The sequence below is a fragment of the Odontesthes bonariensis genome, chromosome 17 (assembly GCF_027942865.1).
Source record: "Odontesthes bonariensis isolate fOdoBon6 chromosome 17, fOdoBon6.hap1, whole genome shotgun sequence".
NCBI classification, from domain to species: Eukaryota; Metazoa; Chordata; class Actinopteri; order Atheriniformes; family Atherinopsidae; genus Odontesthes; species Odontesthes bonariensis.
Window position 1 is genome coordinate 29,042,736 of NC_134522.1, and position 22,558 is coordinate 29,065,293.

Genomic DNA, 22,558 nt, shown 5'->3' on the forward strand with positions numbered 1-22,558 from the left:
ACAGATCAAGAAACTGACAGATGAATGGATGCTTATAACTGTTATTGAAAAGAAGGGTGGCGATGTTGGTCTCCGATTTTTTTTTTTTTTTTTCTTTTTGAATGACAGAAATGTTTAATTGAACCTTTTGAGTTTTTTGTTTATAATTCTCACATAAACAGATGAAAATAAGAAAGTGAGTTGGGGAAAATGTGTGTTTTTAAGGTGCGTAATAATTATGCACACTAACAGTTGCCCAATAATTGTGGACATAACGATATTCTCCTAAAAAAGACAAAACCTCACTTTTACTTTCTTGAATATTCATGTTTGAAGTTTAACATTTTGGATTGACCAATAGCACTGTAGTTGTTAATTAATACAAATAATCCTCAAAAATATGACTTGCCAAATAATTGTGGACACAATGTATGATTTGGAACTGAGATTAAGTGAAATATATATGGAGCTAGATCAGAGTTATGTTTGTTTTTATTTGCTCCTCCAAAAATATGAGCAAAATGTTAATGGTAGTCCTTGCAAGCATTTGTTTCTTGGACATCAAACCCAGCTCCAGTTTTATGAAAAAACAAAGAATTCTCAATATTTGATCGGGATGGTCAAGTTACTTCATTTTATAGAGATTGCCTTAATATGCATCTGATTAACCATCAAATAAGTTACAGTATGATCATTATCATCATTCAGGGATTTTTGTTGGACCTCAACCGTCCACAGAGACACGCTGCTGTCAGCAACAAGCACTGAGTCACAAGTGTCACCACTAGGGTGACCAGATTCCAATTCACCAGATGTGGAACAAAGACTATGTTTGTGTGGGACGATGTGGGATACCAATGCATCGAGGTAGTCTAAAATAACTCTAAAGAAATAAACATCTCTATTCTGCCCCTGATCTTGTAACATTGCTATGCTTTACCAACTGGTTGATTCAGTAGCGCATAACAGATTGCAAATAAAAACTTAACAAATATTTCTTGTTTAAATGCAACTTTCCCAAGTTCTCTCACGTAAGAAAACATAGTAAGCATAGAGCTTTCATACTATTTCACAGTGCCTCTCAAGTTAACCCAGCTGAATGTGTACAATTAAACAGAATAGACAGTCAGGACTGCAATTGTTCTTTCGATTATAGTGCTTTAATAAGGGTATGACTTTCCTGTATTTTCTCTAACTTTACCAGACTCGCCTTTCACTGGTTTCACCCAGTTGTAGATAGTTTCCCAGTCTTTGTTGTAGCAGCATTTTCTTTTCTTAGTTGTACGAGTCGTGCTTTCCTTCCTTTCCGACCATATCTTGTGCTGCATGCCGGTGCCCTTCTGACCTGATTTGCATTGTTTTTTGTCGGTGGGCGCGCGCTTAACCTGCGTTCACGTTTGATTGACATGATCAAACAGTCTGCCCCGCCCCGCCCCCCGAGGACAGCCCTCACTGCTTTCTCCACACAGCAATTTGATAAATGCCAGATTATAAAACACGCATTTCAAAACTGGAGTCTGACTGTCAATAACAATGCGGTACAACGTATCAATTTGCGGGACGTGTGAGAAGTAATGAAAATGCGTGACTGTCCCGCACAATGCGGGACATCTGGTCACCCTAGTTACCGCCACTGTTGAAGGCAGCGTCATAAGATAGTTGAACAAACAAAATATCAGAATCAGAAACAGTTTTATTGCCAAGTAGATTTACACATACAAGGAATTTGTTGTGATGTGCTGGTGCTTTGTTTTCCGGATAATGAAATAAAAACAATAAATAAGAACAGTAAGTAAAAATTGAAACAAGTGGAACAGTGGAAACAGTATGTACGTGTATTGTGTAGACAGTCCGTGGGGGAGATAGTACACATTAATGTAACATGTAGAGGGTGGTGGGGGTCAGTGTCAGTGGGGGTCTCTGGTCTTGTTTATGAGGCCAGCTGCAGAGGGGAAGAAACTGTTCTTGTGGTGTTGGAGGTTTTGGTCTTGATGGACCGCAGTGTCCTGCCAGAGGGGAGTGGGTCAAAGAGTTTGTGTCCTGGATGGGAGGGGTCAGCTGCAATCTTGCCTGCATGCCTCAGGGTCCTGGAGGAGTTGAGAGCCTGGAGACTTGGGAGGTTGCAGCCAATCACCTTCTCAGCAGAGTGAATGATACGCTGCAATCTGGCCTTGTCCCTGGCAGCAGCGCACCAGACGGTGATGGAGTGAGGTGAGGATGGACTTGATGATGGCACAGTAGAAGTGCAGCATCATCGCCTTTGGCGGGTTAAATTTCTTCAACTACCTCAGGAAGTACATCCTCTGCTTATTTATTGTTTTATTTGCTATTGTTCAGCTCCCACTTCAGGTCCTGGATGGGATTCCACACTTCCAAAAATCCAGAACCATTTCCACTGTCTTGACAGTGTTGAGCAGTAGGTTGTCACCCCCTGTAGGTGGACTCGTCCCCACCAGAGATGAGTTCAATGAGGGTTGTGTCATCCGCAAACTTCAGGAGCTTGACGGAGTGGTGAATGGAGGTGCAGCTGTTCGTGTACAGTGAGAGTAACAGAGGAGAAAGAACACAGCCTTGAGGGGAGCCGGCGCTGATGGTCTTGAAGTCAGAGACATGTTTCCCGAGTTTCACGTGTTGCTTCCTGTCAGACAGGAAGTCTGTGATCCACCTGCAGGTGGAGTCAGGCACACTCAGCTGGGAGAGCTTGTCCTGAAGAAGAACCGGGATGATATTTTTGAAGGCAGAGCTGGAGTCCACAAACTCCTGGCGTAGGTTCTTGCGGAGTCCAGGTGCTGGAGGATGAAATGGAGGGGCATATAGGAGGGTTTCACTTGACGTCACTTCCGTATTTTCTAAGCGCGCAAACCTAAGTGGTGGGCAAACTGAGCTGGAGCCCATTGAAAACACTGTGTTTTGTCTGCCACTTTTTTTCCCAAAATGCCTCAGTTTTGTGCCGTTTTTGGATGTTGCAATCGGTCTAACCGAGAGAAGGGAAAGGGTTACTATCGAGTACCAAAGGTAATCGCCCATAGAGGTGAGAAATGGAAAAAACTCACAGAACAACGCCGCAAAAAGTGGATAGCTAACCTACGTTTACAGACTGGAGGAGCTGAATCTGCAAATGCTCGTGTCTGCGGTGACCACTTCGTCAAAGGTATGTGCGAAATCTAACTGTTTAGTAGTAGTGCAGTAAAGTATTATGTTGTTAAATGCCAATCGACAGTAATGTAATACGGGCTACGTTTGGGCTTTGTTTTGAAGGCTGCCCCAGCGCGTTGTTAGCTACTGTCAGTGGACTGGGCTCCGACGGTCAAGCTGGGTTACCAAAACACAGAGCTAAGACACTGTCATCGGTGTTTCATACGATCTCTGAGAGTGGTTGATCTAAACAAAACAAATTTGTCACGTCGTCACAATCTTCACATTTCAGTAGTATCCACGAAGTGCTTAAGTGCTAACAGCGCACATTAGCTCCCAAGTTCTTGACAACAGATTCGCTCTCTCTCTCTCTCGTGCATTAGGCTAACAAAGACACAATGTCAGCATTTGGATATTTGGATCTCGCCATTTTATCAAAACATAAACATTTTTGATTGTTATTTGAGTGCCAACATTCACAGCTTGGCATTCAACATGTTAAGTTCTGCTTTACTGCCCAGCCCTGCACTACACACTGCATTTTCCATTGGGATAATGCACCGTAAACAACACAGAAAACAAACTTACCCTGGCGAACACCAAAACACAATCGTTCTGTAGACGTTTTACACCGAGTTTGCTGATCTATCCGCTGTGGTAATACTTGTATGCCTCCAAACTTTTGTAGGCCTTCATCTGTTGCTTGGTGTAGTAAGACGTCTGAAGAACCAGGTAGCTCGTTATGTCAACAGCCTCTATATTCGGCAAATCGTTCCGGTCTTGCGAAAATTCAGACATTTTCATTAAATATGGGTCACGACCAATGTATTTCCCTACTAAAGCCAAATACCTTTCCCTATATGCCGGCTCCAAACCACTACAATGTTCACTCATCTCCATGTTGTTGTTATGGTAGTCAAGCTTCCTGCCCACCAGCTTAAATTTGCGCGCTCCCGTGATGACGTAACTGAAACCCTCCTATTGATGGCATCGTCTACAGATCTGTTGGCTCTGTAAGTGAACTGCAGGGGGTCCAGGAGTGGGTCTGGGATAGATTTGCAGTAATGATTTCTAGAGCTTCTTTACCAGTAGGATCGTTCCTATCAGAGATAAGATAAATGGAATCCTTCCCACTTTTATCACTTATGTATCATCAAGTACAGCAGCTTTGGAAGTATCTTTAGCACCTGACTCATATTTAGACAGCTTCTGTCCAGTCGATCTCTCTGATCTAACGACAGCAATAGTTTCTTCAAAACCATCAACTTGTATTTTAGACCCAATCCCAACCAGACTGTTCAAGGAGGTTCGCCCCTTAATCCATACTTCCATATTGGATTTCATTAATCTGTGTTTGTTTAAAGGATATGTACCTCAGACTTTTAAGGTTGCTGTAATTAAACCTTTACTTGAAAAAACAAACTCTCCTTTCAAAAGTGTTAGCTAATTATCAACCTATATCCAATCTCCCCTTTTTGTCTGAAGTTCTTGAAACAATAGTTGCAGCTCAGCTTTGTGATCATTTCCACAGAAATAATCTGTTTGAAGAGTTTCAGTCAGGATTCAGAGTGCATCATAGCACCGAAACTGCACTGCTGAAAGTTACCAATGATCTCCTCTTAGCCTCTGATAGCGGACTTGTGTCTGTGCTTGTCCTGTTGGATCTCAGTGCTGCATTTGATACGGTCGATCACAGTATTTTATTACAGAGACTTGAACATGTTATTGGGATTAAAGGAACTGCATTAGGCTGGTTTAAGTCATATTTATCTGATAGATTTCAGTTTGTTCTTGTAAATGAAGACTCTTCCTCACACACCAGAGTAAGTCATGGAGTTCCCCAGGGTTCTGTGCTTGAACTGATTCTTTTTACTTTATACATGCTTCTATTAGGTAACATTATTAGACAGCATGGCATAAATTTCCATTGTCGAAATTGTCTAGCTATATAGTTACTCTAGATGGTATTTTCTTGGCTTCTCGTACTACAGTGAGGAACCTTGGAGTTATTTTTGACCAGAACTTATCATTTGACTAATATAAAACAGGTTTCTAGGACTGCTTTCTTTCATCTTCGTAATATTGTTAAAATCAGGAACATCTTGTCTCAGAGTGATGCAGAAAAACTAGTCCATGCATTTGTTACTTCAGGATTGGACTACTGTAATTCTTTATTATTGGGCTGTCCCACAAATTCTCTGAAAAGCCTTCAGTTGATCCAAAATGCTGCAGCCAGAGTTCTGATGAGAACTAACAGGAGAGATCATATTTCTCCAGTTTTAGCTTCTCTTCATTGGCTCCCTGTTAAATTCAGAAAATTTAGAATTTAAAGTGATACTCCGGAGTAAATTCAACCTGGGGTCATTTGAACCGTGATATCCAGCCAAGTAGCCCACCCGCAGTTATTTCGATATTGGCTGAACATAAGCTGAGTTACTGAGTTTTCCCGAATAGCTTCGTACAAGGGTTAATGGATCCTGGTCCGTATCTCCAAAATTACCACACTAAAATCACATGCCATGACACCAAACTTCTACAGTAGTACAAATATGGTCTGTACTCACCAAACGATGCATTTGGAAGTTTGAAAATAGTCCAGGAGATTATTATTATCCACACAAGCCTGATAGCTTTTCTCCTGCTAAAGCTGCGTTGACGTCACTTCCATAGTCTGGACCGCGACAGTAAAAGTCCTCATCGAATAACTCATAATATGCACAAGGAAAAGTTAATTCAGTGTCAGTAGCCTATTGATAACTACAATCCGTGTCTAATTAGTAGTAGGTAACATTTGAAATATATTTTAAGTGTTGCCTTGAAAATATAAGCCTGTATCACAATTCAGTGCTTTTTTTTTTTTTTTATACTCTCGGCTGGAACTTTGTTGACGGAAACAACTGTGTAGGCTACACGTGACGTGACTGAGGATAGTCAAACACGGTTACTTCGGGCTACTGCAGCGGAAGAAGAAGACTGTTGTGCAATATATGCCATGCTGTGGGCAGGATATCGCGAGATCACCCGATGCAGGCTTTCACATAGGTTTTGGAGATATTCGATGAGGACTTTTACCGTCGCGGTCCAGACTATGGAAGTGACGTCAACGCAGCTTTAGCAGGAGAAAAGCTATCAGGCTTGTGTGGATAATAATAATCTCCTGGACTATTTTCAAACTTCCAAATGCATCGTTTGGTGAGTACAGACCATATTTGTACTACTGTAGAAGTTTGGTGTCATGGCATGTGATTTTAGTGTGGTAATTTTGGAGATACGGACCAGGATCCATTAACCCTTGTACTAAACTATTCGGGAAAACTCAGTAACTCAGCTGATGTTCAGCCAATATCGAAATAACTGCGGGTGGGCTACTTGGCTGGATGTCACGGTTCAAATGACCCCAGGTTGAATTTACTCCGGAGTATCACTTTAAGATTCTTCTCCTTACATATAAAGCTCTTAATGACCGAGCTCCATCATATCTTAAAGATTATTGAGATATTTTCTAAGAGAGCACTTCGCTCCCAAACTGCAGGTTTACTTGTGTTCCCAGAGTTTCTAAAAGTAGAATAGGAGGCAGAGCCTTCAGTTATCAGGCCCCTCTCTTGTGGAACCAGCTGCCAGTATAAAGCTTATAGTTAGGGATGGCTCAGGTGACCTTGAAACATCCCATAGTTAAGCTGCAATAGGCCTAGGCTGCTGCAGGCCTCTTATGTCACACCTTTGCTCACTTTGCTCTCTTTTTCACTTGTTTAACTTCTCAAATGAAAGGCATTATTGTTGTCATTAACTTGTGTTTCCCTGTCTATCCCTGTTTGAATAGGTATCCTTTGAATGGTGTTATGGTGTTTGTTGTCCCCTCTTTTCCGTCCACCCAAACCCCAGCTGGTTGAGGCGGATGGCCACCCTTCCTGAGTCTGGTTCTGCCAGAGGTTTTCTTCCTGTTAAAAGGGAGTCGTTCCTTTCCACAGTTTCATCAGGCACGCTCAGGATTGGAGATTGGACCGAAGAGATGTTTTGGTGCAATCCGTTGGTTTCCTTCGCAAGAAAATTGTTTTTGAATTGGCTCTGTATGTATCAATTGGACTCATTTTGAATTTAATTAATTTGATTGGATTGGAGTGTGATTAAAATGAATTGGACTCTAATTGGCTTAAAATGGACGGTATTATTTAAGTGCCTTGAGATGACATTTGTTGTGATTTGTCGTTATATGAATAAAACTGAATTGAATTGAATTTGTAAAAAGTTTTGAACTTAAAACAAAATTTGAATCTGAAAACTAAAAGAAGAAAATTTCAAATATGAAATGATGCATAAATGTGCTCTTCCTTTTATTTTAAATACAGCTTTTTTGTTTTTCAAAGTTCAAGATCAAAAACTGATTTTCAGTTTCGACTAATATTACTTCAATTTAAAAAAAATGTTTTTCAAAGGAACAAACATTATGATCCTGATCTATCTCCGTAAACATCCATCTATCAAATATTATTGCATGAGCTGTTATTATAATGTTTGCCCGTCAGACACACAAACTGTGGCTGAGTAACAAAAAAAGACAATGATAAGCACCGTGAACGCTGTGGAAGAGAGTTTGCCAGACTGAGTGCGAGAGCAAAAGGATTTGGGTTGGAGAATAGCAGTGAAAGAGAGAAAGGGGAGGAGACAGTCTCAAAGTGGTGCTTGTGAATACGACTCTATTCGGGAGTCTGATCACACACTTCAGCGAGAGGACAGAGAAGCAGCTTCAGCTACGGTGGGATCAGAAGAGAGAGAAAAGACGTCACGCACTCTCAAACCAATGCCAATGAAAAGCACACAACACTCATTTTCCTGCAAAGAACAATTAGGACCTGTGCACGTTTGCAGCACAAAGTGTAGCCACCTCTACCCATCTGAAAAGAAGGGTGACAAACACAAACACTGTTTTCCACTTCTTTTGTTATCCCACAGCACAAAGTTTTGATTTGAAATTATTTCAGTGACTGGTGAGCCAAAGGCATATGTTTTTTTTTTTTTTTGTTTTTTTTTTGGGGGGGGGGGAGGGGGGGTTAGGTACAGAGAAGTACCGTTCGAGACTTCTGCCCCTCTTTTTAAACACAGCTTTCAAAGACAGGGCAAGATTGAAGCCTTTCTTATGTGGTTTAGTTTCTAGCTTTGGATTGGAAGCTTAATGTTTTTTGTTTTTTTTCAAACGATTTTTTTCCACAACTTTTTTTAGATTCAGTTGAAGCAGTTGAGTCTTACTACTTTGCCACGCACCTCGAGCGAGGAGTAAAATATATATATATATATATATATATTCAGCATAAAATCATTTTTTCTTGTTGGTACAGTTTAAGAATAGAAGTCCAGTTTACAGCTGCAATACGGTGCGTTAAGGTAAATGTCGTCCCGCTGAGCGGACCCCCCCCCCTCCCCTTTTCTCTTTGTATTTGTGTGGCGCACAGAGACAGACGCTCACATGCATGCGCTTTGCCAACATACCGACACATACTTCAGCGCTGCCACAGCTGCTGCTGTATCGCTGTAGAACTGTATAGCATCACTGTCACATCGGAGCTCAAGCTGCTGAAAGCTGCGCGTTGATTTACTGGTTGTCTCCTCCAGGTTCTCTGTTCCCTCAGACACTCTGAGCTGCCGGCTGACACTACAGAAGAGCTGGGAACGGGATGTCTTTCTCGGAGAGAGAACCGGCAGCGCTGTCCGCGTAATAGAGGAGTATCCACAGCTCCTGCACCGGCTGGCAGCAGGACTGATATCACTCAGCGTGAGCCTTTAATCGGTGTAATAATCACTTTTTAGAACCACTGATCAGTTACTGAGTTGGAAGGAAGACAGAGGGAAGACACCGCGCGCTGGAGACACCGGGACCATGATCTGGAGCAGAGGGGTTATCTTTGAAGAATAAAGAGGGAAAGAAGGAAAGAGATTTTTCTTCTTTAAATAAGCATTTACGATTTTTTTTTTTTTTAGTAGCCTAACACACCCTCCAATTGCAGCAGTCTTTGATTTGTGACTCTTTGCGCACCGAAACCATGACCCGGATTTGTTTAAGAGTAAGATCCGAGGGTTAGTTAAGCAAGCAAACAAACTAATAATAATAAAAAGATCAAATAAGAAGGTTATTATTTGCATTCAATTGGTTAATCAGGAACTCGTTTCATCCAAGGGAACCCAGTAATCAGTGACCTTCTGTATTGAGAGAAAGTGACATAGGAGGGTGTCAAAACAGACGGCTCAAACCATGATCAGGATCTTCCCGGATTTCAGCGTCCAGGTGACGGCTTCGGCTGCTGGAGGAGCCGGGGCTGGAGGTGTAGGAGGCGGTAGCGTAGGCGGTGGGATGGTGACCGGACCCCCGGTGGGAAGGGTACCCGTGCCTTTACCGGGAGCCACGAACGGGACCTCACAGAGCGCGCAGGGAATCACCGCCTACCAGCAAAGGTATGTCAGGAGTTTGCCGATTATCAGTGTCAAGAGATGTAAAAAATATTTAAAAGTAGCCTGAATTTTAGAAGAATGCACAAATTCACACTATATACTTTCAAAGAGAGAACTTTCAGAGATATTTCTGTCGCCTTTGTTAGCCTATTCCTATAAGAGATTTAGCTGGGATATATGTGCTTATCCCTCTCAAATCTATGTAAAAATCTATATTTGCTGAACTGTACTGAACCTGAGCAGTTTAATATTCAGGATCTGTTGGGCATATTCAACTCAGTGGGCTTTTTTTTTTTTTTTGCATGACATTGAGTCTTTTTTGGGTTTTCTTTAGGTATCACAAAAGACACCCCTCTCAGTGGGTTGGTTGGTAACACAAATTTCCAAGAATAAAGATCCATCTTTCAGCCACACGTGTAAAACTGGATGTAGATAGATTTGATATTGCTCTGCCTGAATGAATTACCCCAAAAATTCACAATTTCTCCCCAGCTAGGCTATTTATTTTTCAATTACTATAAGTCTGATAAGAAAACAAGTCATGTGAATTTGATACAGAACAAGATGATTCTCTCATAGATTATTTGTTAAATTTGAGGTTTTTCCAAAAAGATGAGAAAGGGTGCGTGAGAACAGTTATCAGCGAAGGTACAGCGTTGAAGTGGAAAAGGAGGTTGATTTCATAGAAATCCAAGTTAAGCTGTAATAGAGAAGTGAAATCCAGGTAATACAGTGGAAAACTAGACTTATGTTTGGCTGTTTCATGAATAGAGGAATGTGTTATATCAGAAGAAAAATCCTTTTCCAATTGGTTGTGAAATTTGAGCTCATTGTAAACAAGATCTTTTCGGCAATATTTTACTTCCTCTACTCTTTTATTCATTCATTTCCCCTTCACTCTGATCAATAAGGAGACAAAACACACCTCCAACATCCTCACTTTTGCCTTATTGCATAAAAAAATGTCTTGTAATGGAGTGGAGCGATGTGTGTTTAAAGTCTAAACACTATGAGGAGCAATGAGGGCATAAATCCCAGCAGGGGCCTCTCTGAGGGCATTGAGAGCATCTCAGCCCTCTAAGCAACAAATGGATGTTTTGAAAAAAAAAAAAAAGGCCGTATTTTTATTTAAACCAAAGCATCTGGGCATGTATAGACCCCAGACCCACGCAGGGAGGAGTTTGGGTAATGCACTGTATGTTTGTGTCCATATGTAGGCAAGGATTAGTGGTCTGGCATCTTCTGGGATTCATGCTGCTGGAATTTAACTATCTCATCATCTGGCAGCCTGTCATTCTCAAGGATCCTTTCAGGACCCCTGATTGCAGCATGCGAATGGACAGCTGGACTCACTAGTATAAATGATCTTCTCTTAAGGTTTACTTTCCAGCAAAAAGTTGAATTATCTTTGCTCTAAATTTCTAGCATCGTTATTGCCCCATTGTCAAACTGCCCCATATCCCTGGCTCCATATAATGTTTTCCCCAACAAACAGCTGGGAGCTAATATGTTTATACATTACGCTCCATTATCCATGTCGCCTCCATTTGACTGCTCTCAATAAGCAGTGCTGAGATGCAGAGAGAGAGCAAGTCAAACCTCATGCGGAAAGAATGCTTGTTTCACAAAACCAGGTTGAAAAAATAATAATATTACACTTTGATGCAAGCTGACCTCCTGTTGCTTCAGAACACACACAGAGTGAGCAAAATATCTTTGCTTCACAGATTTAAAAAAAGAATGAAAATATTTCAAAAGAATCTTAGATTAAATTTATGTGTCCCCCAAAACACGAGCTCAGTTCAGGACTCGGTGATGTTGTTGAAACCTGTGACTTTATAGTTTTGGATTGTCATCAGGTGAAAAAGCTTATGTTGTCTTTGCTTTGATAAAGTGCTGAAAGAGACATCGATGAATCGGCAAAGATGATCATCGCAGCAATTAACCTGATTATTAAAGGCTAAGTTTTGATAAGAAAACTCATATTTATTTGTTTTAGACTTTAATATATCTAAATTCCTGCTGTAACTATCTGCACCAGACATGACAAGGAAACAGCACGTTGCAGCTTTTCTGAATATGAAACTATACATATTGATCACTGGGTGTTCAGCTCCTGACAATCGCCAACTGGAGGTTATGTTTCTTTCTTCTCTTCAGTCTTTATTGTCTTCCACCGCAGCGCCTGCAACCTCCTGTTTATGGGGAGAATATCCAGGATGCATTTGACCTTGACAGGTCATTGGTATAGAGAGAGAAGGTTTTCAGCTTCCAGGGCTGCAACCTGGGGGTTAATCACAATGCACACGATTAGGTTACAATGAATTATACATTGAAAAGTTGGAATTTAAATGAATGCTGCGGAAAAAAAGAAAATGGAAGCAGGTGATAGTCTTTGTTGAGGGATAACAAGACACTGCTAATGTGAAAACATGTGCCTTGGGGAAAATGGGCGGCCAACAATACAAAAAAGTGGACAATGTAATTTTATTTGTGGTGAAGATTGAGGGCATTTTGTTCTGAGACACACACATAAAAGAATCTTTGTGTGAAAATGTGAAAACGACAATGCAACAGGATATAAAGTTATCAATTTTGGCATTTTAAGTAGAATAATTGCTATGAGGTGTATATTATGACACCGAGGTAAGGAGGTGATGAGGGGAGAAGAGTGTGTGGGGAGGTGCACAGGTTTAAATGACAGGGAAATTATCCAAATAATTCGTCTATCATATAGTCACCACCCTGAATGATGTTTCCCTTGCAACCTGTAGCAATAAGGAGAAAATGTGTGTATATATATATATATATATATATATATATATATATATATATATATATATATATAAATGCATACACAAACTGATTCCAGCTGCAACTGAGTGGCGTTGTTGTGCCAGAGCTGCAGAAAATAACGAAGACGTGTGGTGTCCTTTCTCTTTCCCGTCAGCAGCAAGAGTCAAATCACGCTTCGAAACCCTCCACCGCGGAAATTATCACGGGAAAGAGGCGCAGCTACAGCGGCAAGAATATAAAGATATAGCTAACGCGTCTTTTTGCCTTTTTTTTTTTTTTTGCTTTGGAGCACATGCAGGAAATTCCTCTGTAGTGCCAAAACCGAAGCCGTGTGCGTGTGTGGAGAGAGACGGGGAGAAAGGAGAGACAACGGAATCTGAGAGGTATCCATCCCGGGTTCTTCCTCCCGCTGCTCGGCATCTGATGCTGCAGCACTGTCCCTGCCTTCTTCTTCTCCACCACCCGTTGTTTCCACGCTTCTGAGCGGTAGCAGAAGAGACACAAGCACGAAAACGCATGCACAGCACGCACGCGCAAATCACACTAAGACGCGCACACACTCCTTTCACACACAGAGACATGGCTTTGTCTTAACACACCGACCATGACGCATTGCTGTCCATACGCAGCGCACCGCCGCGACTCAGCGTTAAAATAAATAACAGGAGAGAAAAAAGAGAAAAGAACAGAAAGTAAGAAATCAAATAATTGTTGCAGGAAGATGGCGCCCACCAAGCCAAGCATCCAACAGGATCCGACGCGGAGAGAACGGTAACGGGGTTTGAATTTTTGTTCCTTTACACAATCGTCCCTCACTGCATGTTTACAGATGTAGTCAAGCAAGTTGGAAGGAACCAGCAGAGCAATTGGTGATGGGATGTTCTGTATGGCTTCGCGTTTTGAGATGCCAGAAGTAATGCTGCTTTCCAGAGGAGATCCGAGGTGTGCGTGCCCGCCCGTGTCTGTGCGTGTGTGTGTGTGTGCGCGCGCGTGTGTGTGTCAGACAAGGAGGCATGTGGCTGGGTAACAGGTCGGTTGGCCGATTGTTCGGGAAGCAGATGACTGCCTTTGCTTGACTGGTATCGTCTCGCCTTTCTCACCTGCCTGTGTGTCATTGATTATATACCTTTTATGTGCACATGCTCGTGCATGTTAGGTAGCAATGCAGTTTGTTGGTGCTTCAAGCAAGCAAAGGCGTGTTGAGCGTCGCGGAAAAACCTGTATTCATCGAAGACAATTGCATGTGTGCCATTAGGCAGAACAACTGGTCTTGCACTATTCATTGAGAGTGTGTTACCAAAGAATTCATTTATGATGTGGAAGGTTTTGCATTGGTTTTGCTGCCACAAATCAAACTAAGCAAACCTCGAATTACCTTAAAGGTGACTGAATGGCTGGGATTTTTTTAAAGGTGGAATTAAGGTGCGGGTCAGCATACTAGTTTTGCGTGTAAACGTGTATCTGTTCACAACCGTTTAACTGACCCTAAGGATTGATAACCACAGATCTAATCTATTTTCTCTTGCATATTTCATGCGACACATGGTGATATTCTCTTCGGGAATGTACATTTTTTATCACCTGTTGATCCGTGGAAAAGCCGATGACCTTAGTGACAATGACTTGTTAATCAGAGAGTCACTGGTGTTCCAGCTGAAAACACCTCATTGCAGCACTATGTATCCTTTGTAAAGGAGAAGCATTTAATGCAGTGTTGAAACCTGAAAGATCATGTTTTCATTGTGACAGCATGATGCAGTATTTTTGCAGGAAGCTGCTGCACAGATAATTTGGTCTATCCACATATTGAGTTGTGCCTGTGCAGTTAGATATTAGGCTTGCATTAGAGGCAGAATTTGACGAAGGTGCACTTGGTAATTTGTTTCCAGCTTGCTGAGGTCACCTTCCCGCTTTTTCCTTGTTTGATGAAGTGTTGGTTTTCTTTTTTAATTTAGACATCTACAGTACAAGTTTAACAACAACATTTATTTTGACAAGAATAGATGTGATTACTCACAGAAATATGAATTTTGATTTTGACAGTTAACACATTTTAGGTAGAGCTTTTTTGAACTGAATATTTTTTGGGCTACATATTTACACATTCAGGTGCGTGTGAGAATTTATGTCCATTTGCATGTGTGTTCGTGCCAGTACATTAAGAACCCAGAAAAACCTAAAGGAACAAAACAACCTATCTCACGACTGCTTTGACAGTATTGTGGTAAGACTCAAACTGTTGCTCAGTTCATCATCTCACGTCTCATGATTTCATGTTAGTGTGACTGGAGCAGTAATCTGACACATTCCATTTATCATCACAAGATGTACTACCACATATGAACAAAGGCATGCAACTGGTATTTTTGAGTTCTAAAATTTTTGTTTTCTATTTAGTTGTTGACACTGTGACCTTTGCTACTCTTTCTGAGGATTGCCAACACCACGTTTAATGAGACGAATCAAAAATCCTTTCCATAAAGTTTTCACACCATGAATGTGTTCTCTGTAGAAAAAGACAGTTGTTCTTTATTACACAGAAGGATTCACCTGGCATGTTTGGAAAAACATTAGGCCAGCATTTCTTTTGCTTTAGACCTCAGCTGTCTGAAATCATTCAGTATCTTTGCGAGAGAACTATTTCTGAAACTGAACTTGGGTGTAAACTATTTTTGAATAGTTGTGGGGTCATATTGAAATAAACCAAAATGGATTGTCCAGAAAATCTTGTGTGATTCATCTTGTGTGATTTTATTGATATTTAGAATATTAGCCTGCAAACATTACTTCTGAAATGACTAATTTCAGTTAGATTTTGATCAAAAGTTGATCCATTATGTAATTTACTCTGACCACAATCTATTTAGTATTAGTCGTTTCACATATCATGTAATTCTTGTCTCAGTCTTGTTTTCTTTTGTTGCTTTGGGAGTTTTATTTTTGATAGTTATTTATTTTTGGTACCTTAATAATTTCCAACAACAGGGTTTCTAACTATAACAGACTGGTGTAGGATAGTTATAGTTATATCGTTGTAAAGTTAATATGGCCGCTGCACAAATTAGAAACCAAAGATGAAGATGGTACCTGTCTATTATTGTTGTTGTTTTTTTTTGTAATAGAAAAAAAACACCAGCAACATTGCCTTTCTATATTCTAAGTTTTAAAAGGAACTGCCTATGTAGAAAGTTGTCGGAGGAGTTAACTATTTGTCGTAATTATTTATCGTATGTATGGGTCCTCCCGTATCTGTAGCACATCAAATACACCAGGTTGAAAAAACTAAAGTGATTCTTAGTTGTGAGGTCTTTCTTTTTTCTTTTTTTTTTTTGAATCAGCTGAAGCTCCTATCCAGAGTGAACGGTGTATGAATGATCTGTTAGGGTTTAATAGTGCTTGTAAAGGAGCACAGTACACTGCTTACTATGACTGAAGACAGAGGTATCAGGTCATTGCTTGGCAGCATATTAAGAGCCATGTATTTGCATATGTGGGCTGTTAAAGAGCAGAAAGTAGGCAGGGGGGGTCAGAGGTCAAATGTATAGTGCTGAAATTACACAACAATTCTGTCAAGGCCTCTATCTTGCTGATGCTGCTCTGAGAGGTTATAGCCTTTCATTTGTTCTGAATTGAAGAGGCAGGAAACCCTGACCCGATGGGAGGAAGTTGTATTCAGGCTGTCAAGTGTGAGAATTATTATCCGATATTACCTCTGTTCTTCTGCTTGCCAGCTCATGCTAAAATTCAAAAATGGAGGGAATCCAGTGATTCCGCTCATACAGATGATCTAATACGCTTTCTTGCTGACTGCAGAGGGGGCTGAGCCTCAGACGCTCAAGTCAGTTTAATTCTTAAGTTGAATTTGGTGGATAGTTTGGGAGTATCTCATAAGTCTACATGGTTTTCTTGTTAGAAAATATTTAAAAAAAAAATGCACCAACAGCCCAGTGAGGCAGCATTTTTTTTAAATCAGTAATGGTCATCAGGTGGTGCATGTTTTATTATAAACTTGAATTCTCTAAGATCACTATGAGAGAACGATGAAACTATTTGTGAGGAAACTCTTGTCCTCATTTTTCAAACAATTTAGTAAACGTAAAAGTCACTGGATGGTAGCTTCAATTCAACACCGCAAAACAATAGATTATTTTCCAAAGATCCTAGTGCTGATCTTGGTTCTGATGCAAACTGGTGTATTTTATTAGCTTATCATGAAACTATCTGCTGGTGTCCTTCTTGGGCAGACTGTCTTAGTTGTACACCAGGAAAGGATAACCTTCAGTTTTTTTCCTTTTCTTGTCTTCTTTTTTTTGTTTTAGGGCCAGTGGCCTTTAATGAAGCAGTTTTGAGACAGGTGGGCCAAAAGAGACGGGGAATGACAGATTACAAACAGCCGCAGACTGGGACTCAAACCCGTGCCAGCTGCAACAAAGAAAGTCACTATATAGATGAGGCATCTGGCTAACTACTTGAGTCTACCAACATACCAGCAATGACAGTTTTGAACAATTCACTCACTTTTAGGGGTGGGCGAAAAAAATCGATTCATGTACATATCGCGATTTTTAATGGGATGATTTTAAAAATCGATTTTTCTCCCCAGAATCGATTATATTACGTCATATCCGTGTCCAGAAAAACTTAATCAATTCATTGCATTAAGTTATGTTGAAACTAGCCCACATTTGTGCTGTGTGGACATTTGAATTCATTTTGTAACTGTAAACTTTAAAAAATGCTGTACATGTTAAGTACCTCTTTTTGTCTGAGTTGACATAAATGTCAGCTGCTGGACTGACTGACACAGACTGATGTGCATTGTTTATGGGAACGACATTCATTCTAGAAGTGTATGATTCAACTTGCTTGTTTTTTTTAAGGAGGAAGAAAATTGCAATTACTGATTATATCGAATCGCAATACTTGTAGAATCGCAATTATCAAGAATCGTGATACAAATCGAATCGTGACCAAAGCATATCGTCCCACCCCTACTCACTTTATTCAAAGTCATGTTTTGAAAGCCATTTACTAAGCAGCTGCTATGGCTGAGCAGATAAAGCTGTTTTTTTTTTTTTTTGCAAATATAGGACTGTTACTTCCATCTCCCAGTCCTTCCTGTCAACATGGCAGGATGTCCTTAGATCTCAAACCTTAGGCAATATACTGACATCCAAACTGTCCCATATATACTGAGGCATTTTATGGTAGCTTGCTTGCAATTGGTCTGATATTGTGAAGCTGTGAATTGGAAAAGTCAGGTTGGGGCTCCTCTCACTGATATGACTCAGTGATGCTTAAGTGGGAAGCCCTTGCTTGTTTAATGCAAAGCTGGTTTTATTAAATGACTATTTGACAGAAAATTTGTCAATATCACATGTCCCCTTAATGAGTCTTCATATTTGGTCTGATACATTCAGTATGTAATGATACCCAAACGTTGATGGTAAACATGTGATCAAATCTTTTGTTGTGGGGAATTTTTACTCTGCAGCTGGTTTCTAGTCTCTGAGCAGAGATTTTCATTGAAATAAAGTAACAGCAATGGATAACTGGTAGGAAGGATGGATGGAATGTATGAGGAAGGGGTCTAGCAAAAAAAAAAAAAAAAAAGAATTGTTTGGGCGATATACTGTAAAAATGTATTACTTTCTCTCGTCATATCCATCCCCATCTCCCTCCAATGCCCCAGTCTTCCACTATTTGCATTCTGCCTTAGTCCATCTATCCATCCTTCCATAGATACAAAGGTTTGTCTCCATCTCCTTCTTCCAGTAGCATTTCTTCTAAACGCTGTCAAGCAGCAACAGTATTTTGGCTTAGCTGCTGTTCGTGGATCTACTTCTGGGGGCATATCAGTTCTGATAGGCATCTAGAAGAGACCAAATTAATTTCCATGAGGAGGGGGAGATAGGAAGTGGGAGTAGAAGGAAAAGGAGCAGAAAGAGGACAGACTTCATCCCAGACTGCCCAAGTGCTCTCACTATCAGTACACTACAGTGGCTTGGAAGAGGATGGTGATAGTGACATGATGGAATAGAGGACAGAAGCAATAGTGAGAAAGAGAACAGCAGAAGAGGGGTGTACATTAAATTAAAAAAGGAAGGCTTTTAAAAGAATGCTAAACTGTATGATTTTCAGAGCAAGACTAGATATAAGTGACTAAAAGGGCAAACCATAATAAATTAGAGGACTCTGGTTATTTTATGGGATTGTTATGCTAACAAGAGCAGCATTAGGTATGTAGAGAAATTCCTCAAAACAATATTCTGTGTTAGTTGGAGGAGGTTTGGGTGGAAAGATGGGCCAATAAGTATAACAATTAAGCACTTTCCTCTCCATTTCACAACAGGCAACAAAATATCCTCTCTTTTTTTAAAAGCTTCAGATAATCACACCCTAGACTTAACCACTAATTCATTATTGAAACTATAACTGCTAATGTTTTCTAATGTTAGTGTATTTTTGTCCCAAACTTGGTGTTTCTTTAACATAATTGTCCTCGCACTTAAACTTGACTGAATCATACCCATAGTTATAAGTAAGAATGATGATATTCATTTGTAAGAGCTGACTTTTTTTCTTTTTTTACATCACATAAAAATGATGTGTTACAGGAAACAAATTTTCTCACATAATTTGTATTAGAATGGTTTCTATAATATTCTTACAGACTGTTATTCATTTAGAATGAAACAGGATATTCTCCTCTGAAGTGATAACAGTAAAATACCCTCCGGTTTATACAAAGATTCATTGGATCATTTTGACATTGGTTAACTGTTAACATATTATGAATCAATTGTTTTATGATAATAATATTTGCTAAAGTTTAGGCTAAGGAAGACTATTTTTTCTAAGTCCAACAAAAGGATACAAATAGCGTCCAAAAGGGGCAGTCGGTGGCGTAGTGGGTTAAGCAGGCGCCCCATGTACAGAGGCTACAGTCCTCGCTGCAGCTGGCCCCGGTTTGAATCCCACACCAGGCAGCCCTTTGCTGCATGTCTTCCCCCTCTCTCTGCTCCCTACTTCCTGAACTGTCCTGTCCATTAAAGGCATAAAAAGCCCCAAAAAATATTTAAAAAAAATAGCATCCGAAGGACACAGACTTTCACCAAACTGTTATCAGTGAGTAGGTGAACGTATTTTATGCCAGAAATAAGACCCAGTTTAAAAAAGCCGAACTTCTACTTTAAGAGAAGACAGAGTAAGAGATTTGGTGAGCAAAACTGGGAGGGGCAGAAAAGGAGGCTCTGGTAGTGACAGTGTTGGCAATCTTTCAGAAACAACATAAAAACCACAAAACACAGAGTTGGCATTGTTTCTAAAACACCCCTCCCTCTTTACCTACTCCTTTCCTCCCCAGTGGCAAAATATCACAACAATGTCCCATTGCCCTAGTCTGACAAGTGAGAGAAATAGACACAAAGCTGAGGAGAGAGTTATAGGCTGGTCTGAGATTTTGGCAACAAGTTGGTGGTTTAGTGTTTTTTGTGAAGCTGTGAGTGTTTGAGCACGGCTGGGTCCTGATGTACTGTTAGGAAACAGCTTGAGAAAGAAAGTAAGAAAGAAAGAAAAGTCCTGACATTTTCAGTGTTGTTTCAAACATGGACTTCTGGTCCTGCTTCCCTCTGTGATTTCAACAGATTGGTTTTGTCCAGACTTGCATGTAAACATCATTGAGGAAAGAAAAACTGTCCACTGATGTGTCTGTCGTTGATGTCTGAATGAAAATTGCTTTCTTTTTCAAACTGAATTTACATTCGTCTTTCGGAAGGAAATGCATAGAAAATGTCTCCGGTCGACATTTGAGCCTGAGCAACAAGAGCAGTTTGTATGTTGTTACCAGATATCAATGTGTAAATTTCCTGCATGCTGCTCTAACACAGTGTCTAGTTTTGTGCCAGATTGAGAAATGTATGAAAATGTAAATGATGCACAGCACACCGCTAAAGCATTTTATCAGGCTTGAAAGTAGTCCAAACATATTGTTAGTAATGTTTTCCTGATTTTACATAAAATAATGCTTTTTTTGCCAATATGTACAAGCACTTTCACCCCTGTATGCAATTTATAAAAACTGTTTTTGTTCTAAGCACTTGTTGTTTCCCTTGTAGGTCCTTCTAGTTATGTGACTTGCATTTATAGTTTGCTCTAGTTAAAATAACAAAAACAACAACACTGCTTTTATGCTGAACGATGATGGTATTTTGAAGCTTCACACTATTCTAAATGCTTGAGTAAAGCTCACAGCAGCCATTTGGTTGGCTTTGTCTGTGATTAAGAATTGATATAACAGTTTTGTAGTAGCAAAATTAGGACTTTAAGTGGACATAAACAGGGATAGCCCCCTACAAAATTCTGAGGAGAAAACATTTTTATAATCTGGTTTGGAATCATCACATTTGAATAATTACCTTAGCAAGTAATCAAATTGCTCTTTTACTTAGAATAGGAATGTCAAACAGCTAATTAGGCTACAATTAAAGGAACTATTGTGTTAAAATATAAACAATATATTCCAAAAAGTATGAGAAGAGCACTGGAATCCACTATTATTACAGGCTTTAAGTTCAGGTAGAGCAGTGACAAATATCTCACAGACAGTTTTGATAAAATGAATCATTAAAGGAGGTTAGGTTTAAAAAGTTTAGGTGTAGGATTTGGTTTGAAAGTTCTCAGAAAATGAGCAGCAATCTACTCTGAGATTCTGGTAGTGTGTATGCTGAGGGCCCTTTCTTTCTTTCTTTCTTTCTTTCTTTCTTTCTTTCTTTCTTTCTTTCTTTCTTTCTTTTTTTTTGTCTGAGAAATTTAATGGAACATAGTCGGCTAGTAGCCATCGTGGTCCATAAGTTTTCAGTTAAACCTGTAATGGCAGTCGTGAAGTGGTATTAAATTATACACACTGGTTTTGTTATCTACAACAATACATCATTCATTATTTATAGAGATGATTGATTGTCCCTGATCCCCACAATGATATATTGCCCACTGCCTTCTCATATTTTCAAAGTCTTGATTTGGAGTTAGTTAAGATTGAAGTCCCGACTCAAGCAAAACCTACAGATAAGACAGCTTTTCATGTCATATTTGGAACAATTATTTGCCTCTGTTCTGATTTATATAGTTACTTTCACCCATTAAGGTGCCAATACTACACGATAAGGTCAATGAAAAGATCTTGGTTTGGGTTAGAACAGATACTTTGACAGCATATTTCTCCCACATACAGCTAGTTTCTTCTTCAATTTCAAGATTGCCAGGTTGTCTAGCAGACAGCAATGTTTTGTTCATTCTGTGTGTTGGTTAGCACCACTGCAAATTAATCCATGAATGGATGGATGATCAGGTTGGCAAAAAAAGTACCCTCCCTTGATTTCTAATGATTATTTTTCCTGCACATGTAATTATTGCTTTTTACTACGGTTACTGTCCTCAAGGGCCTCGAGCCTTTAAATTTCTATGATTTTGTCCTGTGAATATACAAGTGTATGCATTTGAGGGGAGTCATATACATACCAAAACGGCTTCAATTTTTTTTATTCAGCCCCCACTTAATTTTTTCTCAACTCTTTTCTCTTATTTTTCTCTCTTGCTATATCTTTCTCTTACCCCGTCCTCTCGTAGAGGATGTAATCAGCTCAGACCTGCTGACTTGACAGCTTTTCACCTCAGGACCAATAGCTACCTGTCCTTGAAAACACACACTTCAATTATAGTACACCTCAGATTGGTTAACATACACATACCCTCCCTCTATCCTTTTGCTTTATTATGCTTTCCTGCTTTGTACAACTCTTTCTTTGGTTTTTCTATTGATCTTTTTGCCTTGTCACAGTTTTCCTTTTTGGCCACTTTGACTCTACACAGATATGAATTTGTTCACCTTCTGTTTTTTTTGCCTCACTCTAACTATTCCTCCCTCTTTCTCCTCTCCATCACCTTTACCTTTTCCCATTTTCTCTTTTGACCCCTACTAGCACTCCCACATGCTCAGTATCTGGTAGTAATCTTATTGGCTGAGAAGGATAGGCGAGAGGATGAGTACAATGATTGGTAAAATGATTAGAATGATTTCAAGTTCACCTTTTCCCAAACCATTTAGTTTCATCTCCTACGTTATGTACAATCACACCAGTCACAAATTAACTAGGATTAGTGTGCACCGTTAAGTTTTGAGTTTTGAGAGGGAGTAAGGTGAAATGAT

The 22,558-nt window shown here is 39.9% G+C and overlaps 1 protein-coding gene across 2 annotated transcripts in view; it reads left to right on the plus strand.

Annotated features, from left to right (window-relative positions):
• Positions 1 to 8,686: 8,686 nt before the first annotated feature.
• npas3 (neuronal PAS domain protein 3) overlaps positions 8,687 to 22,558 on the plus strand; it is a 424,371-nt gene continuing 410,499 nt past the window's right edge. The window contains exon 1 of one of the 2 annotated variants that reach the window (XM_075448043.1): positions 8,687 to 9,558. In XM_075448043.1, the coding sequence (XP_075304158.1) occupies positions 9,359 to 9,558 (200 nt within the window). In that variant the 5' untranslated portion in view covers positions 8,687 to 9,358. Of the gene's footprint in view, positions 9,559 to 12,824; positions 13,123 to 22,558 lie in introns of those variants that run through there. The other variant, XM_075448044.1, reaches the window with a different exon arrangement.